Here is a 22,345-nt window from a genome sequence, read left to right on the forward strand (position 1 = left end):
AGTTTTTAAAAAAAATTTATCTTCAAATTCTTTAATTTATTTTTCATGAAAAACTAGAAGAAAGAGAGCATCCATAGGTTGTTCTACCACGAGAGAAATAAAATTATTTAATTGTGATATTACTATCAGGATTTAACTGTGTGATTTTCGAGTCAAACTCATTGACCCATGTTTCATGAAACATGGGTCAATGAGTTTGACTCGAAAATCACACTTAAATCCTGATGATAATATCACAATTTGACTTACTGTAGAAATTATCTCCTACTTATCAAAATTATTTAATTTCAAACAAAAGATTCTAATTTGTTAGAAAAATTATTTTCTAAATTTCCCAAAACAATTTGAAAGGCTTACTTGCGAGACGGTAGAAGAGGGTGAAAACATATGGACTTAATATCAACTTCGAAACAAATTGTTTGAGACTGAGTTCAAAAAAAAACAAACAGTACCAGGTTTGCTAAAAGAGGGTGAAAAAATCTTTTGTATCAACTTCGAAACGAATTGTTTGGGACTGAGTTAAAAAATAACAACAGAAGGGTTTTAGGTTTATGTTAAACGATCACGAGAAAAAAAATAGACTATTAGGATTAGGGTTAGAGCGATGAAGGAAAACCATTCAGTTGGAGTGGATAAAGAAGAATAATAGGTTTCGGGTTAAATGGATATGGAGCGGTAAGGGTTTTTTTGTATGTTGCGATAGCGCTCAGATCCTCGCGTTGGATCGCAGTCTCTTTGTAACAGTACGGTGTTCTCGCCATTTTTTAGAGCGGTACTGTGACGGAAAAGTAACACTCCATTATGCAGTTTAAACTATAATGCAGTGTTGCCTTTGCCGTCACAATCTCGTTCTAGAAATGGGATTGAGGATTTAATTAGTTCGCTGTTATTTTCACTTCTAAAACCGAAGGCCCTATGTAGCGTTTGGATTGTTACAGGTACGTAGAGACATTGCTTTAGTACATTTGGTTTGTTGGGAGTCGTGTTAGATCTTACTGCATCAGAAATTGATCGAAAAGGGATTAAACGGATTTGATATTAATTCTAATGCAACCTACACTATTCATACGATTTGTTTGTGGGCTTTTTGTTTTAAGAGCAAGACGCTAGGCAAATCAGTGGGTTTATTTTTTTTGTTTTCGTGGGGGTGGAGGTTGGGGTGCAATTCTCTTCTTTTTATTTTTCAGTCATCGGAGAAGCCAGATTTTATGTAGACTTTGTTCGTTGTATCCGTGATGCTGGCTGGTTTGGTTTCATCTAGTATTTGTATCTCTACCTTTTCATTGGACTATTCATCTCTATTTATCAGGAGTTTTGAAACTGTCACAAAGAAATGGAAGATTAAATTAGTCTTCTCTATTGACTCAAGTTTAGGTTAATTTTTGGTCAATTTTGTGAGTGTTATAATAATTTCATAACGTGAATGGTGAAAATTGAAAATTTGGCTCGTTTTAAGCAGTGTTTCATTTTGTGCTGTCAAAGCTGTATGTTCTTCGATCAGGTTTCTGATATCGTCTGTTTTAAAATTCTAGACCTTCCATTCAACATCGTAGATGTGATATGCACTTTCAATTCTTAATTAAGGTATGGAATCGATCAAGTCATTATTAACATTCGGGGATCTTGATTTGGAATAGTGATAACCTTATATCTGAACTTTATGTGAATAAACCATCTGTCTATTTTCTAGTACAACAACTCTTGGTTGACTTTTGGTATGATAGGCTTAATTTTCAGATCTGAACGTGTCTATGGAGTGGATACATGTTTGCTAGTTACGAGATACCTCTATAAGATTTCAAGCTTGAGTGTGCAAGTGGTAGACATAAACCTTGAAGCAATCTAAAGCTTGGTGTAGATCTAAATCTTTGTATACGAAATTGTTAGATTTCATTAATGCATCCATTTCAGGGTTTCTGAGTATACATCAGACATGCACAAGCAGTTGCCCTAGAGAATATTGTAGGAGAACATTAGCATCCCAATTTAGTAGACCTTTAAGGCTTCTGTAAATAATAGTAGTTCCTTAAGGCTTCTGTAAATATTAGTAATTCCTTCATAGCATTTAGGCTATTGCTATGTGGGGAACCCTTTACTGGTATCCTCATATGCCTGATTGTGCAGGTGGTGGATCTAAACTTCTAAGCAATCTAAAGCTAGGTGTTGATCTAAACCTTTACGTAGGTCTAAATCTGTGTATATGAAAGTATCAGATTTCCTTAATGCATCCATTGCAGTGTTTATGAGTATACATGAAACATGCACAAGCAGTTGTCCTACAGAATGGTCAAATATTGTAGTAGAACATGAGCATCACAATTTAGTAGATCCGCAGGGCTTCTGTAAGTATTGTATTGCTTTAATAGCATGGGTATCGCTTTGTGGGGAACTCCCTACTGGATTTTTCATACAGAGTGTGCAAGTGGTGGATCTAAACCTTGATGCAATCTAAAGCTTGCTGTATATCTAAACCTTGATATAGATCTAAATTGTTGCATTTGAACTTTTTTTATTTTATTAATGCATCCATCTTAGTGTTTACGAGTATATACATCAAACATGCATGAGCAGTTGTCATAGAGGATGGTCCAATATCGTAGGAGAACATGAGCATCATAATTTGGTAGATCCGTGAGGCCTCTGTATATATTAATAGTTCCTACTGGTTTCTTATATGACTGATTCTTGGTTGCTGTAAAATTCCATAACTTGGAAAGTTGCACTGACCCCAAAAATCCAACAGATGACAAGAGAGTAGAGAGAACATCCAAATTGTGACTTGGTATTCATGATTGTTAGGGAGAGCAACTCAACGATAGCTTCTGAATCATCCTGACACAAATAGAATGATTCCTGGCTTCAGCACACATAGAATGACTATGATGATAACTGTTGCCCTTTTCTCTGCATTCTAAAGTGTTTGCCCTGTGTATTGATTTAGCACAGTTAATTCCCTCAAATAAAATCCAAAATCCCAGAAGATAGCTTTGCCCTCTATTCTGCACTGTTAATTTTACAATTTTTTTAAAAATGGATTGATCTCATGACTGGTTCATATATTCGTCCTTTTTGACACATATGCATTGATTTGTAACACTGTTTTATCAAATATCTTGATTGTTTAAGTTTGTGTCGTATTTTTTGGTGTACAACAATATAAGAACTTAAACCGGAACCTTTTAAAAACATCTGTAGTATAAGTCAGAATTAATGCATTTGAGCCCTTATATGAAAGCATTTGTATAATGCCTTGTGATATCCATAGTTTGTTGCCTTCACATCAATTGCCTATGATGGAAAATCAAGCTTCCTTGCAACTGTGCCAACTTTGAGCTGAGCTTGGAAAGCTTTATAATGTGTAACCAAATATATTCAGTTCTTCAAATGAACTGCAACATAAACTGCCTTCTATGCTTATCTCTGAGTAAGAAAGGCTTCTTCTATTATGAGTGTTAATCGGTTGGCCATCAGTTATTAAAATTTAATTATGATCTATATAGAAATTTCATAGAAGTTATCTTTCTTGGCTGGAGAAACATGGGATTTTCTGTTTGAGGGAAATGAATCTCCATTGAGGTTGATATCGTTCATTCTTTTGACTATATAATTCTGATGGTTTTGAGTATCCTCAATGTTGAAAGTGAGTGATTTTAAGGGAATTCTCGTCATTTGAATGTGGGTTGATTTGTCAAAGAGCCCATATAGTTGGAGGAAATCTGTCATCATTCAAGACTTTGTGATTGATGAGATCAGCTGGACAAGAATTCAAGTACTTGCATCTTTGACTTCCAGCCAGAGAGTCTTCTGGTTTACATTGCCCCTGCCCGTCAAATGGGGGCAATGGATTGATATTGAAAAGCTCTGGGAGAGAAGAGGGTCTCTTGTAATGGCTTGTTTTGGTGAAGGGCATTGAGAAGGAGCTTATTGCACAGATGAGGATTCCAGTAGTTTTTATTTCATTATCTTTTTGACAGGGGATCTTTCCTGCTATCAGAGACCAGCTGAATTTAAAAGTAAACAATCAAATGAGATGAGTGTTATAATAGGACTTTGAGATACAAGTACAATAAAAACAACGTACAAGTAGTTCTCTAAATTTATGCTTTTATATTTGTTGTGGATGTTTATCTGGTCTACATTTGGGTTCACATTTTGTGTGATTTATCATCGAGATCCTATTAGTAGATTGGTTTAAAATAACAAATTTTAAAACGATCATTTTTCAAAATGAACTGCTAGTAGTAAACTATTTATATCTATTGCCAAGGGAAAAATGCATTCTAATAATGAGATTTTCCTTTTAAAGATTTATTCCCCTCTTTTTCCCCTCCCTCTACACATTTGGACATAGATAGTTGTTCCAGGCAACCTGCAGCCTTCCACACAACATTGCAAACCTGAATGTGGTTGAGTTGTCAAAGAGCCCATACAGTTGGAGGAAATCTGTCATCGTTCAAGACTTTGTGGTTGTTGAGATCAACTGGACAAGAATTCAAGTTCTAGCATCCTTGACTTCCAGCCAGACAGTCATCTGGTTTACATTGCACCTGCCCGTAAAAGAGGAGCAATGGATTTATATTGGAAAGCTCTGGGAGAAGAGGGTCTCTTGTAATGGCTTGCTTTGTGGTGAAAGGGCATGGAGAAGGAACTTCTTGCACAAATGAGAATTCCATAAAAGGGGGGCAATGGATTGATATTGGAAAGCTCTGGGAGTGTCTCTTGTAATGGCTTGCTTTGTGGTGACGGGCATTGAGAAGGAGCTTCTTGTACAAATGAGAATTCCACTATTCTTGATTTCATTATCTTTTTGACAGGGGATCTTTCCTGCTATCAGAGACCAGCTGAATTTAAAATTAAACAATCAAATGAGAGGAGTGTTATTAATAATTATAGTCCTTTGAGATTCAAGTACCAAAAAAAAATGTACAAATAGTTCTCTAAGTTTATGTTTTTATATTTGTTGTGGATGTTTATGTGGTCTATGTTTAGGCTCACATTTAGTGTGATTTATCATCAAGATCCTATCAGTAGATTGGGTAAACATAACAAATTTAAAAACAGTTTTTTTCAAATGAACTGCTAGTGAACTATTTATATCTATTGCCAAGGGAAAAATGCATATAATGAGATCTTCCTTTTAATGATATGTTTCCTTCTTTCTACATTTGGACATAGATAATTGTTCAAGTATAACCTACGCAACATTGCAAACCTGAGAGGGAAACAAAGATTTTTAAGATTCAACTGTGTATTTTTAATCAATATTTGAGCCGCACTCAGTAAACACTTTGAAATTAATCAGCCTTTTCATCTGGCTGGTGATGAAAAGGCTGATTAATTTCAAAGTGTTTACTGAGTGTGGCTCAAATATTGATTAAAAACTACACAGTTGAATCTAAAAAATCTGTACATGGATAAAATAGTTCTGGGGCTAAATATCAATATTGAAATAAGATTTTTGTTTTTTATAGCCAACTACTCCAGACCTGCTTTATGGGGAAATGTAAGCCACTGTCCTTCACTGTGAGCTTCCACGTATTGAATGTTTGATGGAAATAAATCTGCACAACAGGGGTACTATGTTATAGAACTTGATGCTTTGGGTGGGCATTTGTTGCTCATGGGATGAGAGAAGTAAAATCATTTCATAACAAGCGTGACCTCATAAGTCATTTCGTAACAAGCGTGACCTCCTTAATAGTGGTTCACTAGAATCTCTATGCATTATAATAGAATTTTCCTCAAGCTGAGATTATAGAAGGAAAATATTTGATTTGAGTTCTGTGAATTTTTTAAGATTTGGTTTTGATTTTTATAATCATCACTTTGTGATCCATCATCAGGATGCAAGAGAACATAAGGATCTGTGAGTTGAATTGAGTTATTTTTTTCTTACCATGTACAAAAGTTTATGTGATGAAATACTGGCATTTTATATTTTTCTTGCCATGTAGACAAGATTATGTAATGAAATGTACAGGTATTGTGATAGAAAAAAATGATTCTTAAGCTCACTCATAACAAAGTGGTATTTTTTGAAGCTTATAGCATAGTGAAGAACAGAGCTCAAATAAATTTAGAAGCTCAAGTGCTATATCAGTAGTGGAAAGCAGTTCTTGTTCTGAAAAAAAAACTCCATTTTTAGATAAAAAATCATTCTGCCTGAAAAAGCAAGAAGCAAGAGGTCAAGCGTCCAAGTTTGTAATTGGGCTTAAAGGATTCTCTGCCCTGCTTCCTTTGATATTGTATTGGAGAACAGCCCAAACAATTCCCCATCTGCTAATGCCGCAGTCACTAATGATTCAGATTGCCTTGTTTCTGTCTTCTTTCTGGTCATCAGCTTCTCAATCTGACCATTAAAGTCCTTATTTGTGTTTTATCTTAAAGCTTTCAAAGGAAGCTTGCAAATTCTATTGCAATGATCCATGGTTCTCTGTATCCCTTCCCACAAAAGTTTCTGCAAGGACCTTTATATGGTCTGCAACTGATTTGACTGCTGAAAGGATAGGTTCTCCTTTACTACTTTCTTTTGCAAGTTTTTTTAAGTCATTTCTCCACCATGCATACAGTGTGTTAGCGAAAACATGGTGGATTGTGACAGACAGAAAATGTGTCTTTGAAACCTTGAGTAGAGTCTTTAAAACCTTATGGTATATTTTAAAATAGCTAAGGCATTGTGCTTTTTATGACAATCATGTTATCGATTATAAGATTTTCAATGTATTTATTAGTAGCAATGAGTTGAATATATACATATAGGATGCCAATGACAAATACATGTTAAGTTGCATAAGTAGATTGATATGGAAGTGCCATATTTTGGTACATGATCCTGTATCTTCACCTTTTCTTCACATCTTGAGCAGATTTTATGGTTAAGGAACTATCATTGGTAAATTGGAATAGAAGATATTGAGTGTTGCTGTAGAATCCTTAGCTATCACTACTGAAAATGTGTTCTTTAATTGGTAAGTGTTTAGCACTCAAGCAACCTATATGATCTTCAATGCCATTCTTTAAGTAACCTCAGAGAAATACTGCAACTGACCAACTGCAGTCACAGCCATCCTCGGCTGGGGGAAGCCCACAGGCAGAGTATCTCCCTTGTTTAAATACAAAGAGTGAAATATCTTCCCACAATCCTTATAGAATTTCCCTAGGCCTTATCTTTGTATTCACTGTTCAGTTCTGGGAGAGCCCAAAAGGTCTTTTCATTTGTTGGCTCTCTGCTCTTCCCTTTGTGTACCCTTTTTGCCTCCACTATTTTGTATGCACATTTGTATGTTGTGCCATGTAAGCTTGGTAGGTTTTCTGTGCATGTGATAAATGTTGGGATTCTGACATGTGGAGGGAATGGGAAGATTCCCATTACTGAGTTCCTTGCATTGCTCTTTGTAGGAGTGGAATTTCTCCTCTAGTACATAGACTAAAGGACCTCTAACAAAATATCTTTCACAAGAGAAATGCAAGATAAGATCACTTTGTGTTCTGTCTTTCAATAATATTGTAAATTACTTTTGAGAAGTTAATTGGTGAACATCAAATGTATCAAAATATAACACCATATTAATTTATTTTGTTTTAGAATCAATTTATAACACATTAAAATTTTCAATTTTTTGTCTGTGCGTTTTTAATTTTTACTAATTTTGAGAGATTCCTCTGCATAAACTAAGAAAACAATATGAACTTGAAGTTAAGACACCACTAATCCACAAAACTCTCAGCAAGCAAACCACCCCTGCGAGTGCCTTTTGTGCCAATACATTATTGTAAATACAAGTTATACAATAAGATTTTCAAAAATGACAATGCCTAACATGACAAATAACCTTCTAAAAAGAAAAACCTTGTCTTCTTCTGTCAACCCGCACACCCACACCATCACTGCACCTGGTTAGAGGAACCCCCTGCCTCAATTCCTCTGTTGCCCCAAGTTTCCAGGATGAGGGGATGGGGGATGGGGAAATGGGTTTCCAGAACGGTTTTTTTTTCTTGGAGCAGGGGATGACAGTGGGAACAAGTTAACAACTATATAAAAAAATAGAGAAAATTTTAAATATATAGGGAAATTTTAAATATTCATATAAGAATATGAATAAAGCATGCTTATATAAATTGTAGAACATTAATATATAATGTGTGTTCAATTTTTTAACTTTAGAGTTCACCTGAGAGTGGAAGTCAAATAAACTATCCAAACAGAGACATTATTTGTATGGGACAGCCAAGGGAAAGGTTTCTGGAAGTTTCTGAGTTTCTGGGAAGTCACACATCTCAATTCTCTTCACTTTGGTTTTTCCCAAGGGTCGGCCACCATGTCTTTTTTTGGCCTTCTTGCACTGGGGCACTCTCTGCTCTGCAAGGTCAAGCCTCTTTAATTCTTAATCAGTCCAAGAGTCATTGCCGCCTTACAGAATCTCTATTGCCATGTGCACATATGAGAAATGGGTGGGTGGGAATCCACATCACCAACCTGGAGCCAATCTTTCCTCCTTTGCAACCAACCCCACCCTCATCCTTGCTCTCACCAGAATCTCTTCCATGCCACTCCTCAACTCTGTCAAGACCTACTCTGCATCTGCAATCAAGCCGAGTTTCAAACACCAACGCAAAAACAATGAGGCAATATTTGATTTGTGCAAATATCAACTGTCCACATCCAGATAATCATCTCTAGGCACAATTTTAACTTTATGCAGGAATTCCTTATCCTTGAAGGTGAAGATATTCTTGAGCCTATCAGGGCAGACTTTGCCCCAAAATGCCAGTATGTTTAGAGGCACAAAGAGAGAAGTTGACAAGCATTTTTCTTGCACATGTGATTTTCTCAGACCTCTTCTAGACTATGCTTGAAGACCACCGTATGTGTGACAACTAGAGAGTGTACCTACCACCTCCATGGGAATATCAATCTCATCCCACATTTTCCACCATCCACCAGGCAAAGTAATGATGTCATTGCATTTATGTTATGCACCTCGACCTTCGTAGCTGCCTCACAATTGTTCAAGACAACTTGCGTGCTGTTTCTAAGATCCTTATAGGTCAGACTGTTGACGTCATCATCTGACTCAAGAGCCATCTTGGATAACCTATCCACATCCACATTTCCCTTTCTTTTAATATGTGACACTTTCGAGATTTTTGAATGTTGATAAGACACTTGTTATTATCGTCACTGCCTTGTCTAATCAATATCAGGTGCATCAGTATTCATCGATATCTTAGAATGTTTGAAACTGAACCTAAACTGGTAACTTATAATTCAAGATTTAACAGCAATCTAACATGTAATAGAAAGGAGATTCAATCAGGTTCGATCTTGAAGCCTCTCAATGAGTTGTCACCCTCACCATCTGAAAATTTAATGAACATAAATAAACTATCTTTATTCTTGTGAAGAAGAATTTCATTAACAGGGCAATTTGTAATCATCGATCTTGAAAGTATTTTATTTGGTCTGCGCGCATTCTTGATTGAATCGGAAGGGGGAGAGAATTTTAGATTTTTTGGCGATAGCATTACAGGTCTGATCTGCGTGTGGTGCGCTTGGGGAATTTTCTATGTGCGCTCCTTCAATTTGTGCATGCATTCTTCCTGCATGCATGTTGATATTGTTTGATTGCTGGGCTCTTCTGGCTGCGAGCGGGGTTTCCAGGAGTCTCATTCTTGCTGGAGCCTCCAGTTGTGATCGATCTTTTCCCAGGGAGACTTTTTATGTTAGCGAACGCTCTAAGTTAAATAAACTTAATGGCTGCCTTCCACGTAGTCAGGATCGGCCTTTTTTGGTTATCCCTCCAGAGGTAGTAAAAGGAAGATGTGGAATATTTGGCCTCACATGCATTGATTTGCAAGTTTCTTGGAATCCAAATTTCCCTATCGGCTTTGGAAGCCTGGATTCATCGTTCATGGCAAGTGGAAGGCGATTTTGATATTATGCTGGCTAGTAATAGCTACTTTATGGTGAATTTCTCTTGCATGTCAGATTGGAATCGGGTCTTTGAGGGAGGTCCTTATTTTTATGATCGTTGTGGTCTTTTTATCAAACCATGGCATGCAAGGTTTAATTCTGCTGAGAATCTTCCATCTAGGGTTCCTGTTTGGGTCTGCCTGCCATGACTTCCTTTGGAATTCTGGCGCGAGGATATCTTGCATCAGATTGCTGCCATGCTTGGGACACCAACTGCAATAGCGCATCAATCCCTGGACAAAAAGGTTATTTCTTATGCCTATATTTGTGTTGATATTGATTTAAATAATCCTTTGCCAGATTCTATGGAAATTTGTTTGGGCTCTTCTTCTTGGATCCAACAGCTAGACTATGAATCTATTCCCTTTCGTTGTCGAATCTGTCGTGTGTGCTCATTTACAGTGCCAATGCCCTCATGCTTCCAAAGGTATTGGTACACCTGGTGGGTCATCTGGTCCACGGACAGCCAGTGATGGTAAGGGGAATGGCCAACCTGTTCATACTGGAAATGGGAATATTCAATCTGATAGTGCTACTAAAGGGAAAGCTCATTTGAATACTTCAAGTTTGAGGCAAGAACCATCCAGTTCTACTGGTCTTGATATGGATGGTTTTATCCCAATTTGATGCCGTGCTAAGGGACGAGGTCAAAAGCGTTCGCATCTAGACCGGCAAGTGGACTCTGGGTTCAATCGCTTTGAGGCTCTTGACAATATGGCCATAGAAGAAGGCATTCTTGTAGCGGATCAGTGTGGGGTTCCTGGTTTAGAGGGGAGGAGTTCTATTCTTAATGGTTCCCAAGATATTGTTGTTCAGCAGATGCCGAAGACCTCTCTTGGCCTCGAGTCTGGTGCCCTTGTGGTTTCTCCTACTTCACAAGAAAAGGATGTCCTTTTGGTAGATTTGATTAAAGATGTGTGTGCCTCCAGTCAAGGAAAGGGATCTTCTCTTGCTCTGGGCCTAATGCAAAGACCGTTTAAGAATGTCTCTTTTACTACTCCCTCCAGAGTTGGGCGTAAGAAGGATCAGGACAAAATTAAACTTACAGGTGATTTACTGGTAGAGTCTGGGGTTGTTAAGACCTTGGATGAACATTTTCCTCACTCTACTCAATGATTATTCTGTCACGGAACATGAGGGGGTTGAATAGCATCCCCAGAGAAAAAGCTATGCACGAGTTGGTGATTGATCATTCTCCAGATATTCTTTGTATCTAGGAGACCAAGCTTTCAGTGGACTCCTTGTTTACTTGTGTTCCTAATATTTGGTTTCTAGGCCAATGTTAGTGTGTTGGTGCTTTGGGAAGCTCTGGTGGTCTTGCCATGTGTTGGGATCCTAGGAAAGTTACGCCACTTCATTGGGTGTCCTGTCTCTCGGCTCTCTCAATGGTTGCTTCCTCTCTTGAAACTAGTGAGCTGATTCTTGTTAGTACTGTATATGCTCCTATTGATCTCCGTGGTAAGCTCAAGCTCTGGGAACATATTAGGTATGTCAGAAGCTGTCATCCTTTCTTGCCTTGGATTGTGGCTGGAGATTTCAACTCTGTTCTTAGTCTGGAGGAGAAGAGGGGTGGGTTGGCTCATTTGGGTCCTTCTGAGCTTCTTTGACAAAATATTGATCTTTTATATCTCTCTGATGTTAAACCTCTTAACAGGCTCTTTACTTGGAACAATAGAAGGATCGGTAATGCTGCCATCTCTGAACGCCTGGACAGGTTCATAGTTTCTTGTTTTTGGCTTTCTAGCTCTATCTCTCTCTCTTCTTAAATTCTTGATTGGAGAGGTTCTGACCACTAGCCTATCAAGCTCTCCACTAGTTATGTTGTTGTTCCCAAGAAGCCTCCATTTAAGCTTCAGCTGATGTGTCTTCGTGACTCCTCTCTCCATGACTTAATGGCTCACTAGTGGAGACAGGGAGGCCCTGCCTATGGCACTGCTATGTTTTCCTTCTCTAAAAAACTTCAATATGTTAAAAGGAAGTTGAAGTATTGGAACATAAATTGTTTTGGTAATCTCCATATTATGAAGCAGGGGGCTTAGGATCCTTTGGATGTTATTACCAGGCAGATTCAGGATTTAGGTTTGTCTGAAGCTCTTTGCATTGCAGAATCCCAAGCTTCTACTGATTTAGCTGAGTGGGATCTTCGCGAAGAAATTTATTGGAAACAGAAGGCTCGAGTTGACTGGCTTCAAGAAGTGGACAAGAACACCACTTTTTTCCATAAATCTGTGTGGGCTCGACGTAATAGGAGTTACATTTCTTCTCTTGTTACTTTGGATGGGACACATCTGACCTCCTCTCAAGCTATATCCAGGGAAGCTATTCGGTTTTACTCTACTCTCTTTTCAGATGATCTACCTCCAGTCGAGCTTGCAAAGAATACAGTTTTATCTTGTATTGCCTCTGTTGTGACACCGAAAATGAATGACTCTCTTATGCGGCCAATTTGTATGTCAGAATTGGAGGGGCTGGTCTTTAGCTTGCGTAAAGGCAAAGCTCGAGGGCCTGATAGTTTCCCTGTTGAATTCTTTCAGGACTTCTGAGATATTATCAATCATGACCTTATGGATGTGGTTCAGGAGTCTTACTCCAACAAAGAAATGCTCCGGGCGTTGAATGCTACTTTCTTAGTCCTTATTCCGAAGAAGGAATAGGCTAATCAACTGGACTTCTTTAGGCCCATTGCTCTTTGTAATGTAGTCTATAAAATCATTACTAAGCTGCTTGCGGAGAGGCTTAAAGTTTGCCTTCCCATGGTTATCTCTAAGGAACAAGGAGGTTTTGTGGCAGGCAAACAAATTTTGGATGGGGTGGCTATTGCTTCCGAAGCTATTCACTCTATGAGTGCTTCCCAGGAACAAGCCATGTTCATTAAGCTTGATATGGCTAAGGCATATGACAGAGTCAATTGGGGTTTCTTGCAAAAAGTTCTTCTGGCTTTTGGCTTCAATCAAGAATGGGTTCGATGGGTTCTGAGCTGTGTTACTACTCCTTCCTTCTCGATCCTTATTAATGGTGATCCATTAGAGCTTTTTGGAGCATCTAGAGGTCTTCGCCAAGGAGACCCGCTCTCTCCTTATTTGTTTATCATTATGGCTGAGGGACTTGGTAGACTTATCAAGTTTCGTGTATCTCAAAATATGATTCATGGATGGCAATGGGGGAATGGATTACCCACTTTGTCCCACCTCCAATTTGTTGATGATACAACCCTTGCAGGGAGAGCTCGGATTTGTGAAGCTGAAGCCTTTCAGCTCACCCTAGATATTTATTTGGCTGCTTCTGGGCAGAAAATTAATGATCACAAGTCCTCTATTTTTTTCTTCAACACTCCTGAGCCTATCCAGTGGAGGATTGCTACTATCCTGAGGTTTCAGATTCAATCTCTTCCTCTGACTTACTTGGGGGTCCCTATTGTGGTGGGAAGACAGCCTAGGCTTTTCTGGCAGAACATGCTTGACAAACTAAGACAAAAAGTTAATCATTGGACTCATCGGTGGCTCTCTATTGCTGGTAGGGTGACACTTCTGCAATCTATGATTCTAGCCCTTCCCATATATTGTAGTATGGTTCAGGCTGCTCCGGTGTATTTTCTAAAGGAATTTGATGCTCTTTCTCGCCAATTTCTTTGGAGCGGTAACCTACAAAATACCAAATGGAGCCTTATTAATTGGGATACTGTTTGCCGGCCAAAAAAGGAAGGAGGCTTCGGCCTTCGTTCTGCTATCTTGTGCAGTCAAGCTCTCGCTGCCAAACTCTATTGGCGCTGGTGCTCCAGTCAATCTCAACTTTGGGCCCATATCCTATCATACAAGTATTATCCTGGTGTTGATCCTTCTGATACTTCCAGGCTTCCTCTTGAGGGAAGAGGCTCTATGGTATGGAATACCCTCAAGCTTGGTGCTCACCTGGTGAAGCGCAGTCTTTTTTGGATCTGCAACAGTGGCACCATGGCCCTCTTTTGGAGTGACTCTTGGGATGGGTATTCTCCTCTCTTATCCTCTCATCCACACTTGCAGTCTCTTTATGATCTTTTCCTTTCTGCTGGATGGAATACGGTGGCTCATTATAAAGAGGCCTTTAACCTAGGTACGGTTGTGGGTTATAGATGGAAGAATTCTTCTGATTAGCCACCGGGTGGCTCTCTGGGAGATCGGTTGGAGTTATCTCAGATTTTGGCTTGGGGAGGTGCTTCTTCTAGGAAGTATTTTGTTTCTTCTAGGTACCTTGCATTGACAAAGCAACTTTTTGGCAAAGTGGAGGTCTCTTGGTGGAAGAAAGTTTGGAATAGTTTTTCATGGCCTAAGTGTAATTTTTTCCTCTAGGTTCTGGTTTACAATAGGTTTCTTACTTGGGACAATCTCTGTAAACGAGGCTTCCAGGGGCCTTCCATATGTGTTTTATGCCGCATTAGTGAAGAGATTGTTTCTCACCTTTTCTTCCAGTGCCCTTTTGCCAAGTAGATTTGGCACCTCTAGTGTAGTGTGTAGGGTTGCTCATGCTGGCATGTTTCCTCTTTGTCTGAATTTTGGGATCGTTTGGGCCACCCTCCTTCTAAGACTTATTTTCTTCAGGTTGCTTGGTCCATTGGTCCTTCCCTTATTTTGTGGCATATATGGCTTGAGAGGAACAGGAGGATCTTTCATGATGTGCACTTTGAGCTTAGGCTCCTGTGGGGGAAAATTATTAATTCTTTTCATGAAACTCTCCAAGCTAAATGTGACGTTGTTGTCGGTTTGGATCCTGTAGATGCTAGTATTTACTCACGCTTTTCCTTTGCTCCTCACAGTGACATTCCCTTTGTTCCCCACGCCCGCTCAGCAAATGGAACTAGGCCGCACTCGCATCCTGTCAATTGTGAGGGGCATTGGACTCCTCCTACGGTTGCAGTTCTTAAAATCAACACTGATGGTTCTTCTCAAGGAAATCCAGGGCCAGCTGGTATTGGGGGTGTTGGGCATGACAGTTCTAGTGATATTTAGTTTTTCTTTTCTATCTACAAGGGTTACCATACTAATAACCTCATGGAAGCTCCGGCTATCTTGATTGCAGTGCAACAGTGTTGTCAACGTGGTTGGCGAAGAATTATTTGTGAGACTGACTCGCAGATGGTTGTCAATTTATTGAATAAAAGAAACTTTGTGATTGTGGATTGGCATTTGGCTCTGGTTATTCAGCAGATCATTCAGCTATGTACTTTTGTGGATTATGTGTCTTTTATGCATATTCCTTGCGAGTGGAATAGTGTGGCCGACTGTTTGGCTAAATGGGCCTCCAAGCATGGGCCGCCTTGGAACATTTTTGATCATACGATGCTTCCCCTTGATTTATCTTAGAGGCTGGTTCAACTTGTTGACCAGGATAAAGCTCTGTAATTCTCTTTGTTTCTTGTTTTGTTCTGCTCTCTTTCATTTTCAATAAAAAATTTACCCCTCTTTTAGTTTAAAAAAAACATGTAAGAGAAAAACTGACATATTTGACTCCTCACACGAGAAGAATCCCTTATAATTAAAAATTTAGATCCACGGAAAGGTAAAAGATTAGTAAAAAATGGTGTGGTCTTCACACCTCTGATGATTGAGAATGTTGCACAACCGGAAAATAATACATGCTCTATTGTTTGAATGACTTTGCTCTGCCCCAATTATTCTTTCTTCATAATTAAATCTGCATTCTCTTTCCTGTGGACGTCATATTCTCTGTCTCTTCCCATTTCTTTGCTTTGCCCCAATAATTCTTCCTTCACAATTAAATCTGCACACTTCCCTATGCATCATATTCTGCCTCTTTTCATTTACAAATTTCTACCGCAGTTCTTTTTTTTGCCGCACACATCTCTATTAGTTTTTGATAAGAAAAACAGGTTTTAAGGGATCCTGAAACCCATAAGTTTTACAAGCCTGAAACACATCTCTATTAGTTTATCAAGCCTGCAGTTTCAAATAAAACACATCTTTGAGGATTTTGAAGGCTCCATCCCACCTTGGAGGATTCTCTCCTTTTAATCTCCCTCTGTTCACTGCAATACTTATTTCTTCCAGATAGCTCGATCTGCCATCCTCTGCAGATTTTCTCCAACTTTCTATGTACTAATTCACTTCTGTCCTTGGAAGTGTGTTGTTTAATTTGAATTAACTGCCTGCAATTGAACAGTTCTTCTATAATTTTTGGATGTTTTTTTCTTCTATTTGAATTTTAAATAGTTTGAGAATTCACCTATCAGATATATATAGTTTGATAAATTCGAATATTGTTTGAAAATTTCATCAATCCCTATGTCCACTACAGATAACACTCTTTGATTAATTTATATGGTCATTTTATGTGGCCTCTTTTGCCATGCTCTTCGGATCTTCTCCAGTTCTCTATGCACTTATTCACATCCGTCTCTGAAAGTGTGTTGGTTAATTTCTACATTATATTTTTGAATAGACTAACTATAAAAAAACCTGATGTTTTCTGTTTTCAATTAGCTGATAGGCTATTATAAGTGGGGATTTCACTTAAAACCTGTCCCACATTGGAAATCGTTTGCAATGAAAATATCTGGCAATAAGATCTCCGAATCAAACTGAATCCATTTTAAAGATTGGTCTCATCACGTCTCTTTTCAAAATTCCCTGGCATCTTTGGTAGCATGACACTTTTTTTGGGGGGCAGAATCTTGAGAGACGCCGATTGAAACAGTTTTAATTGGATCAAAATATTAAGTGGGCGCTCAAATCTGTATCGAATTTTGTCATGTTCGGCTCGATCTCCCATCTGCATTTGAAGAGTTAGGTCCTTCAATTTTTGATAGGAAACTGTTTTTCCTTGATAAATATCATAGGACAAATTATATTTTAATATTTCAAAATTGCACAAAGAGCTGAGCACTAAAAAAGACTCGCTCTTAGGTGCATTATTAAAATTTAAAAGGCACTAATAGAGTAGCTAGAATTTGAGCCAGCATTGAGAAGTCTCAAGCTTTATGATTTGTACCCAACTCTGAGACATACATGTTCTTCTTGTAACTAGATTCTAAGACTATTGCCTCTACGAAAAGAGGCAAATCCTAGTATTTTTATTAATGTGAAATACACACAAACTTATTGTTATGGGAAAGAGGGGAGATGCTGATGCTTTTAGCAGTAAAAAGCGGGCTTGGAAATAAGAGGTTCCTCGAGCATCCTGAACAAGGCAACGCTACCAGCTTTGATCTCCTCAACTTTGGCTTCGTCAGAGGGAACACTTTGTAGGGTGTCATAGCTACAAGTAGTGGTTGAAATGGTTCCACCCCCTTCTTTGGGTGTAATTTTAATCTTGCAATTTGTGTAGGCCACCTTTGTCCCAATCACTCCTCCTTCCACATGGCTCAAACCGTAAACCATGTTGTCCTTGTCAATTAAGTCCACTTTCTCTTTCACACAGCTATAATCCTTGTTGGCTGCAATAACAATCTTTTATCATTTTAGTAACAGCATCTCTAGATCAGTAGATTCATACTTCCATCTAAAATTGTTTATCTAATATCCAAGGATTGAATGGACAATTTATTTATGAGCAAAATGTTACCTTTCAGTGAACTGAACTTGTTGAATGGTGCCGACTCCTCCATCTCCTTCAAAAGAAGTTTGATGCTTGATATGATAGTTGGAACTTGCTTTGGCATGAAGTTATGGATGTCCTTTATTGAATTCCTGAGTTTTTTTTTGCCTCCACTGGAGACTTTATCTCAATTGTGTAGCTTCCTGCCACCATCTTCTCTTTTTCTAAAGATTACAGATTTCTACTTTAAATATTCTTAAAAATGCTTGCCTTGCCTTCATTTGGGGTGATGTCAGAGATGTAATGGTGAATATAGAAGTGTTGATGTACTATTTGTGTTTTGTGTGAACTAATTATTTTGCACTCTTCTCAATCTTTTGTTGAGTGAGTGAGCTTAAATGAATGTGACCAATGGCTTATTTAAAGTCACGAGACACAAAAGACAAACTGACTAGATGCTTTATTCTTATCCTCTAGCAGAAGTTTATTTGCCTCATTCAAAGCCATTAGATACCTCACATGGTTATTTTCACTATTATTACTTTTCAAACTTCACAAACATGCTTCTTGACCCCACAGTCTAGATATTTTGGTCTATTTATAGAGGATGTGGCTATCCTCCAATAAATTGCATCTCTGATTTTTTTTTTAAATTACAAAAAAAATTCAGTATGATTTCTTTTTTATTTCAATGGTTAATAGCAGAAAACAATAAGAAATCTGGTAAAGTGTTTTTGGAGATGAGAGGATTTTTTTTCAATATTTGGACTTTTTGGTTCAATTTGTCAGAAGGATAGCTGGCACCATTTATAGAGTTGCTCATACTCATACATTTGTCGTTTTGATGGTTGCTCCTTCATGTCATATGATTTTTTATATGGCCGTTTGATCATTTTAATGCCTGTTTGATAATGTGGAAAACAATCATAAATTAATGATATATACCAAAATCTAAAATTAACTAAGAAAGTTGCCAAATTCACATGTGGATTATAAATTAATATAATATTATAAAAAAATCATAGAAACATTATATATATACACATTATGTTACATACTAATATATGCAAAAAACAAGGGCTCTGTAGGAGCTCCAGTCCCTACCTTATGCAATGAGAAAAAATATAAAATTAAGAAGCATTAAAAAATGAGATGCATATATGATTTTGTAAAATGAATAAAATTTGACAAAAATAGTTGTTGATAAAGTATCAATAAAATATTCATAATATATTAAATTGTGGATTGAAGATCTTCATAAATTAACATCATCATTTCATCATTTGTAAAAATTTAACATCAGTTTATAAGAATTAAGCTTTTCCCTTTATAAATATTTTTTCAACCCTTTGAACAATATTTCAAAAACACATAAGACCAGTGTTACAATGCATTTCTTAGAATTTAACCAGCCCAAACCCTCTCTAGATTAAATCCTTACATCAAAAAACATTGACAAATTTATTTGAGGGGAAAATATAGTTTGTACTTCATCATCGAAATCAAACATCTTAAATTTTATCCCATGAACAGATACATAAGGTTTTTAAGCTATTGAATAAAGAAAAACTAGTTTTGGTATAATTTTTTTACAACAAGAAAACAATAATCTTGAAATGCAACAAATGAAAATTATGTTACTAAATGCCCTAAATATGTATGAGATTGATGCATAAAGTATCCCCATAAGATACCTTTGGCTATGTTGGGAAAGATTTATATGTGTTTTTCTTATTTAGAAAAACAATTAAGATTTATAATTTCTTGAATAATTTTAATTTTTTTTTTTTGTTGAGATTAGATCAATCGAATCGATTGTCTATTTTCTAGTTTCAAGAAAAAATCTAGACTATAGTCAACTTGGAGAAAACATCAACTAGAAAATGCATTTGTTCCACATCAACATGAAATTTCAATTATTTTGAGTGATGTTATGACTCAAAAATGATACATAGATTTGGCCAATAGGTAGATCATAGTAAATTACTAAATGTCATAAATACGTATGAGATTGATGCATAAAATATTGTCATAAGATACATTTGGATATGTATTAAAAGATTTATATTAAGATTTATAATTTCTTGAATAATTTAAAATTATGTTTTTGTTGAGATTCATTTAGAGGGTAGATGAACAAAATCAAATGTCTATTTTTAAGTTTCAAGATATGTAATGAAAAAATCTAGACTGTAGTCAAGTTGGAGAAAACATCAACTAGAAAATGCATTTGTTCCACATCAACATGAAATTTCAATTATTTTGAGTGATGTTATCACTAAAAAATGATACATAGATTTGGTCAATAGGTAGACCATAGTAAATTATTAAATGCCCTAAATATGTATGAGATTGATGCATAAAGTATCCCCATAAGATACCTTTGGATATGTTCCAAAAGATTAATATGTGCTTTTCTTATTTAGAAAAACAATTAAGATTTATAACTTCTTGAATAATTCAAATTATTTTTTTGAGATTAATTTGGAGAAAAATCAACTAGAAAATGCATTTGTTCCACGTGAACATGAAATTTCAATTATTCTAATGATGTTATCACTCTAAAATCACCTAAAAATGGTATATAGATTTGGTCAATAGGTAGATCATATTAAAAACATTCTCAAGAGAATAACACCATTGTAATTAGTACAAGAAAAAATAGCTGAAATTGATTAATGAACATTTGATTAAATTTACATATTAAAATAAATCAAATCCAATATTTAATTTAAATTTGTAATTTTAAAATAATTATATTATTTTTTTGATATTTTTATTTTCATTTCTAAGATACTAAACACACACACACACACACACATAGATCTGTGTGTGTGTGTGTTTAGTATCTTACAAAGTATTTTTTTACTAAAAAATTATTGATATAAATAGTAAAATCTATTTGCTTAGAATTACATTTAGAAAAATGCTATATTTAGCTTTCTATATTTGATGCCAATTATAAAGAAGTTTAAACAAAGGAAAGTCAAATCTCCATATAAAATCAATTAAATGTCACTCATGTTCTATTACATTTAAACCACATTACAAATGTCAACATAATATGATTACTACTTAGCCAACAAATAATATATATCCAAACTAAATTCCTATTCATCACTCTATTATAATATACCCATGATGTGGTGAAAAGATATGCTAATTTACTTATTCATCACTCTATTATAATATACCCATTACGTAGTGAAAAGATATGCTAATTTACTTACTAATTAATAGGTGTTTTTTTTGCTATCTAGTAATACAATATACACATTAAGTGGTGAAAAGATAAGCAAATTTACTTACTAATTAATAGAATTTTTTTTGCCTATCTAGTAATTAAAAATATACTACTGTACTACAATGTTGTGTTCTACAATATAGCCTTGATATATAATTCGATAATTAAAGTTCTGGAGTACTCTCCAATAATGAGAAAAAATATTTTTCCCATTGTACTGATGAATAATAAACTAATGACATTGAGAATGGCAAAATATTTTGGAAGAAAATCAATATACATCATAGCAATATGAGGATTTATTAAATCCACTTACTTTCTAGGTGTTGAAATACGAAAAAAATCCATCTACACTCTAGGTGTTGAAATGACAAAAAAAGTATGAGATGATAATCTTAAATGGTATTATTGATCTGATAATTTTTTTGACACTGCTCAAGATAAACCTACTTTTCCACAATCCCACCCTCAAAACTGGAAAGAATCATTGTAGTTAAACATTATTCAGCTATTTATTTTGGTGTACTTCAATAATTGTTTCATCTTTCTCACTATTCTACAAACTTTTCCTGTATAGTAGAGGGCTTTGCATAATATAATAATAATTTAAATTTAGGAATTTTTTAATTTAATGTGGCTAGGCTCTTTCCATATATGGTCAATAGATGAAGTTATTTTCTATGTCTTGATCAATACTCTTTCGTGTTTCTATTATTTAATTGATACTTCTTTTCATACTTTTTCCAGAAGACTCTTGAATTTTAATTCAGATATGGAAATATTTTTCCTTTTTCTATGAATCAAACCTTGAATCTGATGGACACATGAATCATTTGTTTAATTTAGTTGCTCCATCTGGCACAAAGGGAGTAGCACTGGAAAATTTTAGGTTTGTGTATGATATAATGGAAAATGGTGACTCGTATAACCTACCCTTTGGTATTATGGGGCCGAGTTAGGAGGATTTTATGGTGGAAATTAAGGATACAATGCTAGTCATCCAAAGCAAACACATCCATGGAGAGAGAAATTGATCATCAAGAAGAATTCGAAGAAGTACACTACTCCCATTGTCTCATGGGAAGATGTACAATTTGATGAAATGAAGAATGACAGTTTGTGGGTAAGACAACAAATTTCACAATTATTACTCTACACAATAATTGAACAACTTGTAAGCAAATGAAACAAATTGTTTGTTCTTAATCATGCTAAAAAAAATCCGCAAAGGGATTTCTTAAGAACATTGAGATCTCAAATGTATAAACAATTTAAATACATAGAAGCATCACTTTACTTTCTTTATAAGGAACTCATTTTTTGTAGAAGACTATACTAGTTTTGAGTTTTTTCTTGATGCTAAAGCCTTGAATATGACTTACCAATAAGTCCTATCTTTCTATGGCAAGTAGATAAGAAACAAAGTAGAAACTAGCAAAGAAGATCAATAATCTATTTGGCCAACCTTTGTCACCCCAATCCTTTTATTTCATCTCCAATGTTATATCCATGAATTTGGGTACTTTCATGTTCATCCACCTGCTGGCCAGCTCCCAAGCTTTCCTTTTACATTATAATAGGTTGAAACAATTTCCATTACT

The 22,345-nt window shown here is 36.2% G+C and overlaps 1 protein-coding gene and 1 long non-coding RNA gene across 2 annotated transcripts; one reads left to right on the forward strand and one right to left on the reverse strand.

Moving 5' to 3' along the window:
• The first annotated feature begins 515 nt into the window (after positions 1 to 515).
• Positions 516 to 22,052, forward strand: LOC149549109 (uncharacterized). The gene is made up of 2 exons (XR_016354449.1): positions 516 to 938; positions 21,591 to 22,052. It is a non-coding gene; the product is annotated as an uncharacterized LOC149549109 (long non-coding RNA).
• LOC149549110 (major strawberry allergen Fra a 1-3-like) lies at positions 16,925 to 17,879 on the reverse strand. The gene is made up of 2 exons (XM_089794864.1): positions 17,528 to 17,879; positions 16,925 to 17,399 (listed from the first exon to the last, which is right to left on the reverse strand). The coding sequence occupies exons 1-2, from the start codon at positions 17,622 to 17,624 to the stop codon at positions 17,098 to 17,100; spliced, it is 399 nt and encodes a 132-aa protein (XP_089650990.1). The 5' UTR covers positions 17,625 to 17,879; the 3' UTR covers positions 16,925 to 17,097.
• Positions 22,053 to 22,345: the final 293 nt, after the last annotated feature.

The sequence above is a fragment of the Cupressus sempervirens genome, chromosome 7 (genome assembly GCF_028749045.1).
Source record: "Cupressus sempervirens isolate cs-2001-9-10 chromosome 7, ASM2874904v1, whole genome shotgun sequence".
Lineage (NCBI taxonomy): Eukaryota > Viridiplantae > Streptophyta > Pinopsida > Cupressales > Cupressaceae > Cupressus > Cupressus sempervirens.

What these genes read in the sequence shown, in the direction of transcription:
- LOC149549110 (XM_089794864.1), bottom strand. Translation starts at nt 17,624, where the DNA reads ATGCCAAAGCAAGTTCCAACTATCATATCAAGCATCAAACTTCTTTTG. An exon ending in CAAGTTCAGTTCACTGAAAG is followed by an intron (nt 17,400 to 17,527) that starts GTAACATTTTGC and finishes TTGTTATTGCAG; the next exon opens with CCAACAAGGATTATAGCTGT.